We start from the raw sequence: 18,142 nt of genomic DNA on the forward strand, positions 1-18,142 counted from the left end.
TTAATTTTAACATAAATTATTCCGTGAGCTCAGCTGAAGCAAAATTTTGTACAAAGCTACTTCACAGTTCAGGCTGTTCATTTGTATTGCGATTTCTGATTCAATCCTTGTGTTAAATTTCATATAGTTCTGATGTTCTGGTCTTATCCTGGTCTCATGAAAGCTTCTAGCATGAAACCACATTTATAAATGTAGGCAAACTTCTTTTGAACCACATTAATTTATCCCTTAAGAAGAACAAAGCTATCACTTCATTAGCTTTCTTGGGAAAGAGACCTGAACATTTGCCAACTTTCCATTAAACTTAAATCAAAATTTTAAGACCAGAAACAATTAACACGATCCACCAGTCTGACTTTCATAATAAAGACCATAAAAATCTCATCCTGTGATTTCTGCATCGAGATTATTGACTTACTAATTCCTCACTATTAACAACTCAGTTTCAGAAAGTTCTTGCCACAACTGTTTCATAGCCTCTCAATTTATTATGTTAATACAGTAGTGCCATCAGACCTGAAAAGTCATACTTCCACAGGTCTGGTGAAAAATTTACTCCATTGATAGTATCTACACAGTCCCTTTACTTGTGTTTTCTTGCTTCATTCTAGCTCCAAAATGAAACCTGTGCACACTGTATGAACAAGGGGCAGAGATTAACGACACTTTGCAAAAATAAATGACGTGATGAGTCATCTAATATCATTATGCCTTTGAATTTGTCAAGTACAGAACATGGAGACAATGATCCAGCTAAGCAATTTACTCAGGGTGTATTTACCCCCTGCATTGGGCCACAGTGCAGAGATCTTTGAAGAAGCTCTTAAACAAGCTGGTGCTAAGTCTGTGGGAAGCATACCAGGCACTGACACTGCTGTCAGCAGCTGGTTGTTACACTTAGCCCAAACACAACACCGTGTTACCTGGGAGCCTCAAGTCAATCCTTGTGCCATATTTTCCTTTGTTCTGCAGGGATATTGGGTCTAGTTGTAGGATCTCTAACACCATCCTCTTACCCCAGAGTCAGTACATATACAGTCCTGCAGATTTCAGAAAGACGGTTTGTACTTGCAAAAAGCAGCCTGTTCTTATGTGGGTTTTTTTGAATTGGAGAGTAAATCAAGAATGCTGCCATAAAGTTAATGAACAGCAGGTGCCAGTCAACTACAGATCTTTTCAAAGGAAAACCTGCAAACTGAAAAAGATGCCCTCAAACCATCTGACTGCAGAGAGACCAAGGGGATTTTAGACCAGATGGCTACACATAGGGTGAATAATCAAAGACAGCAGCCTTAGTAAAACCAAGGTATTTTTAAAAGCTTTACTTGTTTTCATCCATCACTGATTTTCTTTTTTCCACAGGACAAATTTATTTAAAATTTAGGCTGTTTCTGCAGTGCAGAGGAATGTGTTGCTGCAGGAGGCACAAGCAGGGCTTAGCACTAGCTGCTATGGAAGTCCATGGTTACTGAAGTAAGAAATTCTCAGTGGACCCTATAATACTATTAGACTGGAGGAGTAGATTAGTGAAAGAGTAAAACGGGAAAGAAAACCATTGTAAGTGCAAGAAAAAAACTGCTTCATCTGCAGTACAAGCAATACCAAACAGCGGCAGAAGGTCACTGACAGCTAACCAGTAATAGCCCTAATGCCCCCAAAAAATTGGGAGTCAAAAGTGCCTTAGTAGAGAAGTATAAAAGATTTTTAAGTCATTCCTACCCTATACAAGAAAAATAATTTCTGTAGAATAAAAATCGCTTCCATTGGTTTTATAAATACCTCAAGTTGTAGCAAAATATTAGCTTAAAACTGTGGATATCATTAACAAATCTCCACCTAATTTCCATGTATTTGCACATATCAAGAGCAAGAAATGGCGTTCTGTATTCTAACTTCCATTTTTTTACAGGGAATTTTCTAACTCCCTCAGAAAATAACAGGGAGAATTTGACACAAGCTTCTGCCTTTGCCTTGTTTATGGTTTTGCCAAGGCATTTGCATAACGAGTAACATTTTTAGACTAACAGCAACCTTTCTAAGCCCTTGAGCTACAGTCTGAGCATGCTTCCCTCTGGAACTACTGAGCCTCACACGACAGGACAAAACTGAAAGAAGGTGGATGTAAACGCTCATGTCAAAGTAGCTGGTAGGAATTCCAGTGGCAAAATTATTAAGTTTAAGAATCCATAGTTTGCCAAGTTGAATTACATTGGTCACTTCAATCTAGAGGTACTTTGCTATATCTTTGTACTAACGATATCCTGCCTCTGCCTTACAAAGTTTCCCTGTCTGAAAAGTATTTTAAATGAAAGCAGATATTATAGTGAAAGTAGCTAAATTAAAACATCCATAGGAAAATGCAGAAACCCATCAAGCACAACTTATAAAGTGTGCTTCCCCTGTGGCCTGGCTTATTAGAAAAACAATGCCAGTGTAACAAAGCCTTACCTATCAGCTAAGTCTATTGCTAACATCCAAGTCAGTAGCAATGAATATGACACCCTTAAGCCTTGAAATCCTACTGACTGTGACTGTTTCAGTTAATTAATAAAGAAAATCGGTTGTATTTGGTTTGTTATCAGACGACAGTCCTAAGCAGTACAAGCATTTCGGAGGACTAAGGATGCATTAGGAGGGCTTACTAGTGTGCAAAATGCTCTCAAACAGTTTGAAAAAGCCTCCAGACACTTTCACGTCCTGCAAGTCACAGTGTTCCACTCTCTATCCTTAACCTATGTTTAGCAATGTATTTATTTATTTATTCAAGCTCCATTAACTGTAGTGATCATAGCTGCTGCTTCAAAGTTTTTCATGTTGCAGAGATTCTGGACCTGTTACAAAGATGACACTCACAGGCCACAGCCCAGAAACCAGAAAAAAAAAAGAATACACCCAATTGTCTTTATCCCCTGAGGCAGCAACCCGACCAGCAAACACTGCATTGGTATGTGAATACTTCTGTGCTCTCACTGTCTCTGGGCTCCAGAGGAGAGGAGGAAGAGTCAGGTCTGGAAATCCACTTTTTGAGAGCAGGAAATGCCCTGCATGCCCTTGCAGCCCAGCAGGGACTCCAGAGTCACAGCTGGTACCACAACACAGGGCACAACCCTTTTTCTCAGATCTGGTACAGGAGGAAACTAAAGCTGGGACTATCCTACCACCCTATGTTACACCATGGATGTCTTTTTGGTGTCTTGAACCCCAGTTCTTCAGATTCTGTGGTGACTTCAGAGAAGTGCTACTTAACCACGAAGGGACGAAATCAGTATTTAAAGCTCTACTTTCAAAAATAACTCATCTTTAGCTCTCTACTTTCACCCTCAGGGTGATGCTATGCTTCTGCAAGCAATATTGCAGCAATGGTTTGAAATTTCATCCATTAGTATTTGCAAAATACTTTGAGACTCTCAGAAAGGAGATGCTACTGAATCCTAAATATCTGCTTAATTAGCCCTCGATGTCAGTGACCAGCTGGAGTGCATGGAGCTCCACCTGGGGATGGATGAGGAGCTGACAGACAGCTTATGGGTCAGGATTAAAGGGAGGGCAGGGACAGGTGACATTATAGAGGGGGTCTGCTACAGGCCACCCAAACAGGAAGACCAAGTGGATGAGGCCCTCTAGAGACAGACAGGAGCAGCCTCACATTCACAAGCCCTGGTCCTCATGGGGGACTTCAACCACCCCGATATCTGTTGGAGGGATAACACAGCAGGGCATAAGCAATCCAGGAGGTTCCTGGAATGCGTTGATGACAACTTCCTTCTCCAAGTGATGGAGAAGCCAATGAGGAGAGGTGCTTTGGTGGACCTTGCTCTCACCAACAAGGAGGGGCTGGTGGGGAATGTGAAGCTCAAGGGCAGCCTTGGCCGCAGTGATCATGAAATGGTGGAGCTCAAGATCCTTAGGGCAGCGAGTAGGGCGCACAGTAAGCTTGCTACCCTGGACTTCAGGAGAACAGACTTCAGCCTCTTCAGGGATCTGCCTGGTAGAGTACGATGGGATACAGCCCTGGAGGCAAGAGGGGGCCAAGAAACCTGGTTAATATTCAAAGGTCACCTCCTCCAAGCTCAGGAGCAATGCATCCCAACAAAGAGGAAGTCAGGCAGAACATGAGAACATGGATTTGATGGATGGACCACTCGATGGATGAGGAATTGGCTGGATGGTCACACTCAAAGAGTTGCGGTCAACAGCTCAGTGTCCAAGTGGAGAGAAGTGATGAGTGGTGTTCCTCAGGGGTGGGTACTGGGACCAGCGCTGTTTAACATCTTTGTTGGCGACATGGACAGTGGGATTGACTGCACCGTCAGAAAGTTTGCCGACGACACCAAGCTGTGTAGTGTGGTCGACACACTGGAGGGAAAGGATGCCATCCAGAGGGACCTTGACAGGCTTGAGGCGTGGGCCCGTGCAAACTTCATGAAGTTCAACAAGGCCAAGTGCAAGGTCCTGCACCTGGGTCAGGGCAATCCCAAGCACAAATACAGGCTGGGCAGAGAAAGAATTGAGAACAGCCCTAAGGAGGACTTGGGGGTGTTCGCTGATGAGAAACTCAACATGACCCAGCAATGTGCTCTCGCAGCCCAGAAAGCCAACCGTATCCTGGGCCGCACCAAAAGAAGCGTGGCCAGCAGGTCAAGGGAGGTGATTCTGCCCCTTTGCTCTGCTCTGGTGAGATCCCACCTGGAGTACTGTGTTCAGCTCTGGGACCCCCAACATAAGAAAGACATGGACCCGTGGGAGTGAGTCCAGAGGAGGGCCACAAGGAAATACCTGACTGGTGCTTACAAAGTCATAAATGCCTAAAGCTTTGTGCAGAGAGTTTCCAGGGTATCTACAATTGTGTTATAGGACTTGTTGAACTTACAGAGCCTCCTCAGTAGGGCTTCTTCAAACTGAGCTAACTGGTTTGGCATCTTTCTTTGCCTGATTCTTTTAACCTGAGAAGTAAGATCACTTGACTGAGGCCAGAGAGTCTTTGAATTATTTCTGTTTTCTCACTGATATTGTCCAAGGTAGAAGATATGCATTATGTGTGTGAGAATATGGCATCTTGACTTGCTGATCCAGACTCTAGCTTTAAGCTTTAGTTTTGCAAGTGCCTGCCTGAACAATGAGGTAAGCAATCACGCAAGAAAGAGCAGAAACTGGCTTGCTTTTGGCATTGACATTGGGGGTCTTGGTTGATGAGAAACTCAACATGACCTGGCAATGTGCGCTCGCAGCCCAGAAAGCCAACTGTATCCTGGGCCACATCAAAAGAAGCGTGACCAGCAAGTCGAGGGAGATGATTCTGCCTCACTGCTCCGCTCTTGTGAGACCCCACCTGCAGTACTGTGTTCAGCTCTGGGACCCCCAACATAAGAAGGACATGGACCTGTGGAATTGAGTCCAGAGGAGGGCCACAAGGATGGTCAGAGGGCTGGAGCACCTCTCCTATGAAGACAGGCTGAGAGAGTTGGGGTTGTTGAGCCTGGAGAAGAGAAGGCTCTGGGGAGACCTTATAGCAGCCTTCCAGTACCTAAAGGGGGCCTACAGGAAAGATGGGGAGGGACTTTTTACAAGGGCATGTAGTGAAAGGACAAGGGTTAATGGCTTTAAACTGAAAGGCAGTAGAGTTAGATTATATGTAAAGAAGAAGTTCTTTACTGTGAGGGTGTTGAGGTACTGGGACAGGTTGCCCAGAGAGGCTGTGGATGCCCCATCCCTGGAAGTGTTCAAGGCCAGGTTGGATGGGGCTTGGAGCAACCTGGTCTAGTGGAAGGTGTCCCTGCCCATGGCAGGGGGTTGGAACTAGATGACCATTAAGGTCCCTTCCAACCCAAACTATTCCATTCCATTCTAATCTCTGTTCAGAAATTATTTTACCCAGTCAAGCTGAAAGATCAAAAATATCATAGAAAAGTAAACTGCAGAAGAAAACAAAACAAAAGTCAATTTGGAGATGGTTAAATACCTCCCTATTTCTGTATGGAGAAGGCTTATATCTCTTCCAAAGTGCATGACTGTCAGGGCCTCACGGACACCCCCCTCCCAGGGCTGGAGGGTGGGTGGGGTGACCTGTTGCAGGCAGTGGTGACCTAGGACAAGGTCTGGGAGCAGCCTCCGCAGGGCCTCTCCTCTATTAACTCCATTAGTTCACCACAGATTTCCTCCATTATTATTAGCCATATTCTTGTCATTAGATGCTTTTTTTTCACAGCACTAACAATGCTGGCACTTCACCAGCCATTATTAATTGAGCAAAGTTTTAAAGTATGTGTAATTCCCAGTGTCCAGCCTCCCTGGATATTCGTTCTGGTTCTTCCCTGACTTTAAACCTTTCATTATTCAGTGCAGTTATTTATTACCCCCTTTATAAATTCAGCACAATCTTCTAACTGACATTTTCAATGAAAGGTCATCTGAAATATACACCGTGTTCCTTGTATCGCCTGCTTTCCCCTCTAAAGGTCCGCCAGAGCTAATGTCATACTTGTCTTCTATTTACTCATTACATTGTGCAATAGGCCTTTGATCCCCCGCTTGTCTGTATGCCAGGGCTGTCTCCCATGAGGTAGCTCTAGGGTGGCTTTCCTCTTTTCCATTCCCTTCTAATTAAGCTGGACATGTTTTCAATATCCCCCACTCTAAATACAGTTCCAGTGTACTGCTTAAAATGCCACAGCTAACTTCAGTTATTAATCGCACATGACTGGAGCACCAGGCATGTGGCCAACAAAACCAAGGACCTGAATGAGGAATTGGGAGCCTAAATCCACCTATCACTTGTTATACCTAAAGTCCTTGCACCTTCCAGTTTTCTGAAAGCTGAGCGCCCCTGCTTTGGGCAGCAGAGGCACTGAGGACTACAGACTGCAGATACCATCTGAAAAATAAGTCCAGTCAAAATTAACCTAAGAGATGTTTCTCCACTTGTTTCACCAGAGGGACTGTCAGACTTTCCTAGAGTGTAACTAAAACAGCAGGCTACACACCAAACACCATTTTTTTTTTCTTTGCAAAGTTTTCCTTCAAAAATCCACCTCCAGATTCAGAGGTGTCCCTTTTCATAGTGAAAACCTAAATATTTAGCAGCTTCACTGTGAGATGAAAGACCTGGACTTCATTGAAGGACTTACCTCCTACCTCTTCATTTTTATGCACTTTATGCAGGGACATGAACTGTCATTGGAACTGCACTTGAAATTCAAGTGATTCATCTCTTTCCTCTGTGTGCAGGTTTGGGCTGGGATAGAGTTAATTTTCTTCATAGTAGCTGGTATGGGGTTGTGTTTTGGATTTGTGCTGAAAACAGTGTTGATAACATAGGGATGTGTTTGTTGTTGCTGAGCAGTGCTTACCCAGAGCCAAGGGCTGTTCTTCTTCTCACCCCACCCCACCAGCGAGGAGGCTGGGGGGGCACAAGCAGTTGGGAGGGGACACAGCCAGGACAGCTGACCCCAACTGACCCAAGGGATATTCCAGACCATACGATGTCATGCTCAGCATATAAAGCTGGGGGAAGAAGAAGGAAGGGGGGACGTTCAGAGTGATGGCGTTTGTCTTCCCAAGTCACTGTTAGGCGTGATGGAGCCCTGCTTTCCTGGAGATGGCTGAATACCTGCCTGCCCGTGGGAAGTGGGGAAGGAATTCCTTGTTTTGCTTTGCTCTGCTTGCGTGCGTGGCTTTTGCTTTACCCATTAAACTGTCTTTATCTCAACCCACGAGTTTTCTCACTTTTACCCATACAAAGCTTTCCAGAAAGCAGTTCAGAGCAAAGCTATGACAAACAAAAGGCATAATACAATGATGATAGGTATTTCTAGGGTCATTTGTTCAGGGTAGGTGAAGTAGGCATGAAGTTTCAGTGCAAGATACAAAAGCCAATGAAAAAGCTAATTTACAAGCAACACCACTTATTGCTTGCCAAAAGTAACTATGTCCTGTTAAAAACTGGCAAACTAAAGAGAAAAATTAATCCCATCTTCTTTGTGGGTTTTTGTTTTGTTTCCTTTCATTGCTGTTAATTAGGGCATTTATGCAACAGGGCATCAAAAAAGTTCATTTGGTGCCTTTGAAAATCATCTGGAGACAGCATACAAAGCTTATAGTTCCAATTCTTGTCCTGCTTTAATCAGGTGTAAAACCAGCCTAATTGAAAGGAGAGGAGTGACAAATCACCATCTGGAGGTAGCTGCGCAAATGACATTCTTTCCACCCTTCTCAAAGAAATGATGGTCTTCTAGGAGAAGTTTTTGTCTGAACTTGGGATCCCTGATCCTCAGCCACTCAGAGCATGGCTGGGATACACTGCAAGGCCCTTCCAGCCTCTGTGGCCAGGCTTCTTCCCATCAGAGGTAGGGAGATGGAAGCTGTGTCCATCAGATGAGTTCTGCTATAGAGCTGGGACACGGCCAAGGCATGTACTTGGACCTGGAAACACAGAAGCACTCCTAAGCACTGTATTTTGGGCATATGTTTTACATGCTGATGTATGACCAAAGCCCTCACCATTGAAAACGTAAGCCTATTTAGAGAACAGAGAGTATGTGTTCCTAGGAGCATTTGCAGAGAGGGAATTCTTTTATAGATCTTGAAATTTTCCAAATTATGGAGCATGCTGTACTAAATGAAAGTATATTGTTACATACTGTTGAGAAAATAATACAGAACAAAACATGTGGCATCTTCTGGCACTGTGGAAATTTCATTTTCACCTACACCTGGATTATCATATGCTTATCTGGTCCCCCCTGAGTCAGAAAGAATATAGTAGATCTAGGCAAACAACATAAGGACAACAAGGTATGAAAATATGAAAATACCAGTAGAGATTAAATAGGCTAGGATCCTTGGCTGGAAAAGAGAAACTTTACAGGGGAATATAGGGGAGTAGGATAATGAATGGCACAGGGAAATTGAATAGGGACCAGTTATTTCTCTTCTTTACAACATAAGGACTCAGGGGCATTGAAGAAAACTTCCAAGCAGATGTTTATAAGAGAAAAAAAATCATTTTTCCACACAACATATCTAAACTGTGAAACTTACTGTTACAAGTTATTGCAGAGGAGTATAAAGAGATCCAAAAGTGATTAGATAAAATCTTGTAAGAAACGTTCATTGAGAGCTATCAGTCACAAAGCTGTAAATATAAACTCCTGCCCAAAAAGTCCCTAAACCATAGCTTGCTGGAAGCTGTAAGGGTATTCCAGAGGATTACCATGCACATGTCCAGACTTTGCATAATTCCCCTAAACGGCTGCTCTTTATTTTGATGGAGACCCTTCACTCTCAGTGCTCAGTACAGCCAGTCACACGTTCTTAAGGGTTTTTAGGCAAGCAGCTCAAGAAGAAACTGTTCTAGGGATAGTGCTTAAGGACTATAAGAATTTAAATTTTACTAGATCTTTAGTGTGACAGGTGCTAGGGGAACTCTTTGTTCTGTCACACTGTTTCACTACAATTCTCAAAAGCTCAGGATGCAAAAAGTGCTTGAGGTTTTTCTCTTCTACTTCAGATTTAGACTGTTGCTAGTTTGTTCACAGATGAAGGAAGTATGTGAGAAACAAGCTGCAAATTGGAAAGTAGTCTAACAAATAACTGGATGAGAAAAAGCAGAAAGGCTAGAGAAAAAGAAACTATACATCCTCACATATATCTCGTTTGTTGTTGTCATTTGTGATTGTACTCTATATTTTGGAGTAAGAACTCATACACAAGTAGGCATGTATGTAAGTGTAGACACACATATTACATGTGGGATACTTGGAAAGTAATGGGCACACAGTGAACAATCCAGACTCGATAGAATTGATCAATTTGTGAGCCAAGGATGTTTTGTAGGCAGCAGGCTTCAAGGACGCTTTGCTAGTGGACACATATTTAGCTAACGGTAGTAAGAGCATTCCAGACGCCTTTAGAAGGCCTTGAACAGAATAAACAAGAAGACAAAAAAAGAAAGATGCCAATTAGAACACAGGTGCGCATTCCACGATAAAGGGAACTTGGCACAAAGAACCTCAATTCGGCAGCTTATCTTGACCAATTAGACTGAGACAAGTTTCGCATGTTTTAGTTAAAACAACCAATTATGCCTTATGTTTATGCGCGTGTACAGTGTTGATATAACCAATCACTAGGTGTAACTAGGTGCGTGGACAGCTCATGCTAACCAATCTCTAATTTGCTTATGCATGAACAGTAACTAGAATGAACATATAAACCGAGCTATCTTGGCAATAAAGTGGCATCTGCTTGATCATATTGATTGTGTGCAGTGTCCGTGACTTCCGCGTCAACAATTACATACCTCAGATTGTCCTTTTCTGTCCTGTATGAAGAACAAGCTGGATCCAAGATGCACACAGCTCAGGTTGTAATACATTAAAAGATTAGAAAAGGACCGAGAGCATCTCACGTGAAGATAACCTAACACAGAGACTTATGCAGGCAGCTCCGCCACAGCCTGCATGGCCCTCTGTCCTTGATGTGGGGATCCCCATTTCCACATCCATGTTCCCGTATCGCATTCACCCACCCTGCCTAACAGGAAGGGCACTGGACATGCACACCAACACAGCTGAAGACTGGGACCGTCCATTGCAATCCCTGAACACAGCAGTGGTCACCAAAAGCTGGTCTTCTGTGCAAGAAACTAACCAGCAACAGAAGAAGGATTTACTGCAAGAGAGGCAGGAGAATCCCCAACAAGGCTTTGGAGCCAAAACAGAGTCCTTTGAGATTTCAGAGACCAGACCCTGTGAGGGAGTTGGTTGCTTTCCCACAGATGTATAAACCTTCTTTGCCTTCTTAAGTTTGTGTGTGCAGGAAATTCCTGTGGTTTCTGCACTTATTTTGCACAGGATTCCTGAAAAACACAACTGAAGTCTCCAGAGAGCCACTCAGAGAAGGTTTTTCTAAGAGGAAAACCCTAAGCGTGGGAATGTGCAACCCACCCTCAAACAGGAGTTGGACACTTGTTGCACAGAAGGTGCAGGGCTGTAGGTTGTAGAGCTGAAAGCAGTCATCCCTCCCAGCCCAGACCCAGAGCCAGTAGTGCTCAGTAGTTAGAGCCCTTTGTGACAAGACTTGTGCCCATTTGGGAAGCAGGATCATAAACCATCTCTTTGCTCCATTCAGGTATGACTGTTTTGTGTTACAGGAGACACTAAGGCTCTTGGAAAACTAGTATTTCCAAGTACTTTATTGTGGCTTTGGCCTGGAGAAAAGATTCAGATTTTCCCTAATGCTAGCACAGGAGCATGCTGGGTAGGGGATTATCCAGGCAATGCCACCATTTGCAAAAGCCAACCTTCTACTTCAATCTACTAAAGCAAGCAAAACTTAGAGCAACATATGAAGTACTTCAGTGTAATCTGGAGACAGAGCAACTTGCCTACCATCAACCACCCTTTGCAGTATTATAGACTAAAGAATCCAGTCTTCTGCTTCACTAGATGAAGTTCTGGTGCAGCTAGAAATGCTGGTTTGGGGTTTTTTTTTAATATTCTCCCTGCTCCTACCGATCTACTTAAAATGCAGATGAGTTTATAGAAGCTGACCCCACCTACAAAAGGAGTTGAGAATAATTTCTTATTAAAAACTTTAAAATAGTGACACCCAAGTTAGAAGCAGTGAAGTGTTCAGTCATCAAAGCAGCAATGGGTAATAGAAGTTGGTTTTGGAGCTCTGGGACAGAAATAGTGTGATTTGAGCTTCTTTCCAATGACTGATACCAAACCATAAAAGACTGGCAGTATAAGCCAGAGTAGTATCATTAGCTGTGGGGACATGGTGCAATGACAGCCTAGCAGCTAATTTTTTCATGACTGTCCTTTGACAGCAAATTTCATACTTACACAATGCGTGCTTGTCCAAATCTATCAGAATACTGTTTTCCAAGCTCTGGTAGAAGTGAAAGCATGCTAAATGTTGCTTTTATTCTGCAGCGAAACAGGAGAAAGAAACAGATTAAAACATGTCATGGGCTCAGAGAGACATGTTTTTTATATGCATTCCTATAGTGTAAACAGCCTTTTTTTTGCAGAAACTGTTCTAGCCTGTTCTTGAAAATACTTTCATTTCCCCCTTAAGCTGTTTTAGCTCCCCCACCTGTAAAGCTTATAATGAGGATGTGATGCTGACACCTAGAGGAACATAGGTATGAATGTAAATACTATAACTCTCTTTCAGAATGTGTTTCTTAATAAGGCATCTGTTTAAATTGAGAAGTGAAAGCCTGTAATGCAATAGTCCCTCTGTGAATAATCTGTAAGGTTAGCGGACACGTTACAATGAATAACCAATAATAGCAGGGTTTACAGCAATCCAGTTTAATAGTTTCTTCATATGTCTGTGTTTTATACATCAAATAAACTTCCAACAAAAAAGTAATGTACAATTCAAGAAAATACCCAAAGCTATTACAGTTTTGGATTTCTCTTTGTTCATTTACAATTATGTACAAGACTGTCTCATTTGCAACACCCAGTGAAGATGTAATGATTTATTTACATCAGCTGGTGCCTTTCACTATGCAATTGAACTGTCTCCTTTTGCTATTTACATTCAGAGTAGCAAGAGCCCACTCTTAGGTGTCATTTATGGATGGGGTTAAGAGGTGGACTGAAACAAGGCATGATTCTCACTACCGACCACAAGCATACCTCTGAAATCCCATTTTCAGATATAGCCGAAGGAAGATTCCAGTACCTAGTGCACTGATATAATAATTATATTTACAGTCAGCATAATAAGGTGTCTCCACTGAGAATAGCATTCCCACTCATGTCAGAGGGAGATATGTGCGAGCTGAAGGCAGTATATATTTTAAGGTGCAGCAGACAAAAGGTATAACTCTGGTGCTAAAGATGCACCCTACTTATCCTGCCAGAGACCTCCAAAGCAAATGAAGACACAAAGTATGCTATCTTTCTAAATGCGTGGAGGAGAATTGTTTACGATTCTTCTTACACAAGAGATTAAATTAGGAGGGGGAAAAAAAATGATAATTTTATCATAATATGCAAACTGTTCCACAGAATCACAGAATAACTTGGTTTGGAAGGGACCTGTGGAGGTCATCTATTCCTACTCATTCAAAGCAGGGCCAACTTCAAAGTTAGAGTCAGCTTTCAACTTAGAGCAGATTGTTCAGGGCTATGGCCAGTCAAGTTCTGAATATCTCCAAGGATGGAGACTTCACAACTGGGCACCTGTTCCCATGTTTGACCACACTTACGGTAAAAAAATTTTCCTAACACCTGATCAGAACTTCCACCCTGAAGGTTTAACCTAAGGCCCACTGAATCAATCATAGTACTTCTATTGACAACAACAGTTTTAGAGCATCCCTAAACCAAGTATAACAAGTGTTATTATTTCAGCTTTTCAGAAGAAATAATTCACTTTTCCAAGATATTTTCTGATATCTAGTCAGGAGGGTACCACTGCTTGAAATATTTTCATAGCTTATATCTCAGTGCAAGATATGTACCATCCATTGGCATCAAGAAATCAATGCCACAGTTGCACTTCCTTCATCTGCGATAAATCCAATATTTTGCATGTTACACAGCTGTTGCAGAACAACCTGTTTATGAGAGCATGACTAGATGCAAATTACATAAAAGGCATGAGGGTTTCACCTTAGAATCCTCTCAACAAAGACAAAACCTCTTTGTCTGGGGAGCAAAAGTCAGGATTCTCTGTTATAGCTACATGTGCCTGAGGTTTTGAAATCCCTGTTTTGCCATTGCCTGCTATGCCTTCTGATCATCAAACTTGTTTTGTCTCTCCCAGCTTGAAAGATGAAATCTACAGTACAACTTCCTCCAGTAAAAAAAGCTACTCCTAACTAAAACACTTTTCTAATGTCTACATAAAGGCAGCCACTCACCCAGTCCTTCTGTCTCCACAAACCATTACATGACTGTCTAGAGGCCATGTACCTTTTACTTCCCTAGCCCTGGCAAATAAAGAAAACAGACAAATGAGAATCAGATCGGTCTTCATATTCAGCCTTAAAATCCACCTAAGGTACATCTTACCCCACAGGGATAAGAACACATAAAGTCAGATATGACAAAGTACTGTATCCAACCGGGAAAACCTCATGGTAACACCGTCCTCTTACATAACACATATTTTATGGCAGTAATGGTCATGACTGGAATACAAGACTACTGATACGTGCATACATATTGGTCCTAACTGTTGAGCAAGCTATGTGAACCCTGATAATTGGAGCTACTTCTCTGATTTTATGTCTTCAGAGGGAAATAGCAAAAAATCTGTTAATTCTGGGCATCAAAATAAGCCATGCTGTATCTAGAGAGACAAAGAATATCAAGAGAAACACACAGTGAGAGGCTGATGGGCTCATTTGCATGGCAGATCATACTCGTTGCATTTAGCAGAAAGAAAAATAAGGCTTTCCCTGTATAATCCTCTTATCAGATCCAGACTTCAGTAGGGTAAATGAGATTCAAAATACTCTTTCTCCCAGTAATACAGATGCACTGAGTAGCTCCTACCACTAGTGTGAGAGGTGTGTGTGGAGGGAAAGAAGGGTAAAATCACATATTAAAAAATGGTTTCTGATTGCCGCAGAAATCATGACAGCTGAATGGCGAAAGATGTTCCGTAGGCATTTCAGCAGAATTACAAGATGCGGCAAGATGTTGCATTTCCATTCTCTTTCCTGGTTTGGTTTTGTTTTCTTAATACTTGTTTGATAACCCACAGATCATTCTCAGGCTATAGCAACAAATTATGTCTTTGAAGGTCTTCCTCATTTCCTGGCTACGAAAGGCATAGATCAAGGGATCAATCACTGAGTTGCACATGATGAGAATGAGGTACATGTTGAAGTGAGACATGAAGCAAACACAGTAGAGGTTTTGAGGGCAGGAGATCATCAGGATGAGATGAAGGAAGAATGGAGCCCAGCAAACAATGAAGATGCCAAGAAGCATAGTCAGAGTGATGGCTCCTTTCATGCTGGTTCTTTGACGGACAGAGTTGTACCCAGGCAAAGCAGCTATTTTCTTCACATGAGTACGAGCCAGGAGGAACATATGGATGTACAGTGAGACCATGAGGAACAACATGGTAAAAAACATAGTGATGAGACAAATGATCACGTAAGTTGATTCATAGTAAAGAATGAAGATAATGCCACAACCCGTGCAAAAGGTCCAGATGCATGCAATAATAAGCCCTGATCTTTTCATTGTCATGATGTTGTGATAACGCAGGGCATAAAAGATAGTGATATACCTGTCTACTGCTATAGCCAGCAAACTGCACATGGAAGCCACCACAGATATGCAGATCATTGAATCAAAGACATTGTCTATATGACGGACAAAGGCATCTTCCATAATAATGTGTCTATTGTTTATTAAGTATATCGTTATGGTCTCCCAAGCGTTAGACACACTAACCAGCATGTCAGCCACTGCTAAACTGCAAACAAAAAAATACATGGGTGAATGCAAGTTCTTGTTCTTAACTATTGCACATATAACTAAGATATTTTCAAGGAGGCTTACAATGCCCAGAGTTAGGAACACCTCAGCTGCAATGACCACTTGCTCACATGGCGATGACTTGCTCTTGACAGTAGGCACAGTAAAGTTGCTACCCAAGGCACTCAGGTTTAGTTCAGAAACATACAGTTGAGAAGACGTGTTCATCTCTGGAAGCAAACACGTTCTGTTCTTTCTGAGGGACTTGCCAAGGAGTGCGGTAAATGCATTTTCCAAAAGGCAAAAGACCCTGCCAAAAAAAATATAGCATGACGAGAACGGGCAGAAGTTGACAAAACAAATATCACCCATTGCTATTTAATTTGGCTTGTACACATCCTGCCTCTTCCACACCATATTTCTCTGCTGATTCTAAATTAACCTCCAATTGGCTCAGAGTTTTTCTAGCCATCCTCACTGGGAAATTAAAACCATAAACTAACAAAGACATTCATGCACTCTTCATTCATAGTTTCATTTATTCTATTTAATCCCTCAGAAGTGAGCACAATGTCCTGGAAATTCTGCTGAACACCAAACAACAAACAGTTTTCAAAGTCTCAATTCTCATACCCCAGAAATGCAGGAGAACAGTATTAGGTTCGGCAGAACCTCCTCACTTGAATACAATACATAGAAGTTTGAAGTATTGCCACAATTAAGAATTTAACATTTTCATAAAAGATTTAAATGCTTTCCTGACCTTTGTACTTCTTAGGTTCACATGAACTGTGTTGTAAACAGCTTATCTTTGCAATACTAACATGCTCACTTAAAAGCATAGTATTAAACACCTAACCAAGGCAAATCCATACATTTCAGTATACACTAAGATTACAGAATCTGCTTGGGTGGAATTCAGTCATAAAAATAAGTTTTCTATTCCAGATCGTGAGTATTTTATTCAATGTTCTTTTGGTAATGAAAATATTCAGGGCAAGTTGTAAGCCATTGGATTCTTAGTAAGGGGAATACTTAAAGCTGATTGTCAGTGACTTGTTGCAAATAAAATTCAAAGCATATCAAGCTAAATAATTTTCATTTTTTAAAAGTAACCTTTTATTTGCAATCAAGAATTAATTGTACCTATTTACCAGAGTTGCTCCTTCAGCTGCTCTTCCTCTTCATTGCCTGCAACCTTTCCTCCAGAGAGAAGAAGTTTCAGTCCCCCTCCTCAGCCGACATCTGGGCTGGGGACTCCTTGGTAGGAATAGATGACAAAAATAGAGGAAAAGGAATGAGTAAATCCATAGAGTCAAGGCTGACCACGTATAAATTACTTACTGTGCAACTGCCTTTTTATAGCCTCCAAGCAATTATGACTTCAGTACTCAAACTGTGGCTCCTCCTCCCCTTCTTTGCCTCTCAGAACTTCTCTTTTCACAGATTTTGTTAGCCAAGGCTTGGGTTTTTACCACCATCTAGTGGTCTTCTCTAGTCTTTCTAGCTGAACAGTGATTTTGATCTGGAATTCATTATAAGCTTTTTATAATATTAAAGGGGAAAATGCATTAGGCATGTTCCTTTCCAAAACCATTTCTTTTTTGTTTACAGTTTCTAGTACTCACTGACAATAAGTTCATACTGCAGTAGTACTCCAAAAGAGGTGAGAGCAGAAGACTGTTATTTAAGCGGGAGGCTTATTACTGTTATAAGCATTTGTCTTATATTCACAGTTACAATTTTGCAAGAAGAACCATGCTGTTACAAAACTCAGAGAACATACAGTCAAGCTCATCACACCACTAATAGAAGATATAACTCAAGTAATTTGTGTGAAAAAAACAGAACAAATAAACAGTTGTGTTCCAGTCCCCTTGCTAGAATAGAGATTTGGATGCAGACGTGGAAGGAGTATACAGTGCATCATGCTGGGAGCCAGGGCTTCCCGAGATGGATGTGAATTCCCCCAGGGTCTAAGAGCTCAGTGCTCAGTATTGCAATGGCTGAAGTCACTCTGTGGGTCTAGCAGTCAGGCAGCCGATGCTCATTCTGGGCCTTATCCAAAAGGTGGCAAAATCAGTGTGAGTCTTTTCTTTAGCAAGTGGGCTCTGCTTCTGCACCCAGACTGAGGAATGCAAAGCCCACATCTTCCTGACACTGCCAAATGCCCTATAAGTTACCCACTAAACAGCTAGTCAAATACCATGCAGGATTTGAAGTTAACTTGAGATAAAAAGTCTCTGCTTCTCCAAATCACCCCCTTTCTGCAAATTAGGGGGTTGGGGTTTTTTCATGGCATATTACAGCTTCAAATGCTTATTTTTAACCTATAGTATTTTTCGTGAAGAATCACCACCAACAAACACAAACTTTATTGCTGTATCCTGTGCTATTTTTGTATTTTCAGTGTTCAGATAGAGTTCATCATTATAATGCAGCTAAATCCATATTTCCAGTTATTATATTCCACAGAAGCTTCCTCTGTTGTTACTACTAGCTTCGCTCTAGGGCTGCTGAAAGACCTGGGCCATTGTATGAATTGTTGTTCTGTACAAATAGTCCCTGCACCAAAGGAGACAGTGAAAAGAATTTTTATTCATTTGAGTAAAATGGCTCCTCTAGCATTATGCACTTACAGTCTGGAGATGAACTTTGCATGTCCCTTCTCCCCACTACTGGAA

The 18,142-nt window shown here is 41.9% G+C and overlaps 1 protein-coding gene across 3 annotated transcripts; it reads right to left on the bottom strand.

Moving 5' to 3' along the window:
- Positions 1-12,304: 12,304 nt before the first annotated feature.
- MC5R (melanocortin 5 receptor) lies at positions 12,305-16,873 on the bottom strand. 3 transcript variants are annotated; one of them, XM_052787363.1, is made up of 2 exons: positions 16,613-16,873; positions 12,305-15,768 (listed from the first exon to the last, which is right to left on the bottom strand). In XM_052787363.1, the coding sequence occupies exon 2, from the start codon at positions 15,684-15,686 to the stop codon at positions 14,709-14,711; it is 978 nt and encodes a 325-aa protein (XP_052643323.1). In that variant the 5' UTR covers positions 15,687-15,768; positions 16,613-16,873; the 3' UTR covers positions 12,305-14,708. The 3 variants fall into 3 exon arrangements, with proteins under 3 accessions (XP_052643323.1, XP_052643322.1, XP_052643324.1); XM_052787362.1 differs by having other exon boundaries at positions 16,605-16,873; XM_052787364.1 differs by lacking the exon at positions 16,613-16,873 and having other exon boundaries at positions 12,305-15,456; positions 15,543-15,632.
- Between the last annotated feature and the right edge of the window lie 1,269 nt (positions 16,874-18,142).

This window comes from Harpia harpyja, chromosome 5, assembly GCF_026419915.1.
Source record: "Harpia harpyja isolate bHarHar1 chromosome 5, bHarHar1 primary haplotype, whole genome shotgun sequence".
Lineage (NCBI taxonomy): Eukaryota > Metazoa > Chordata > Aves > Accipitriformes > Accipitridae > Harpia > Harpia harpyja.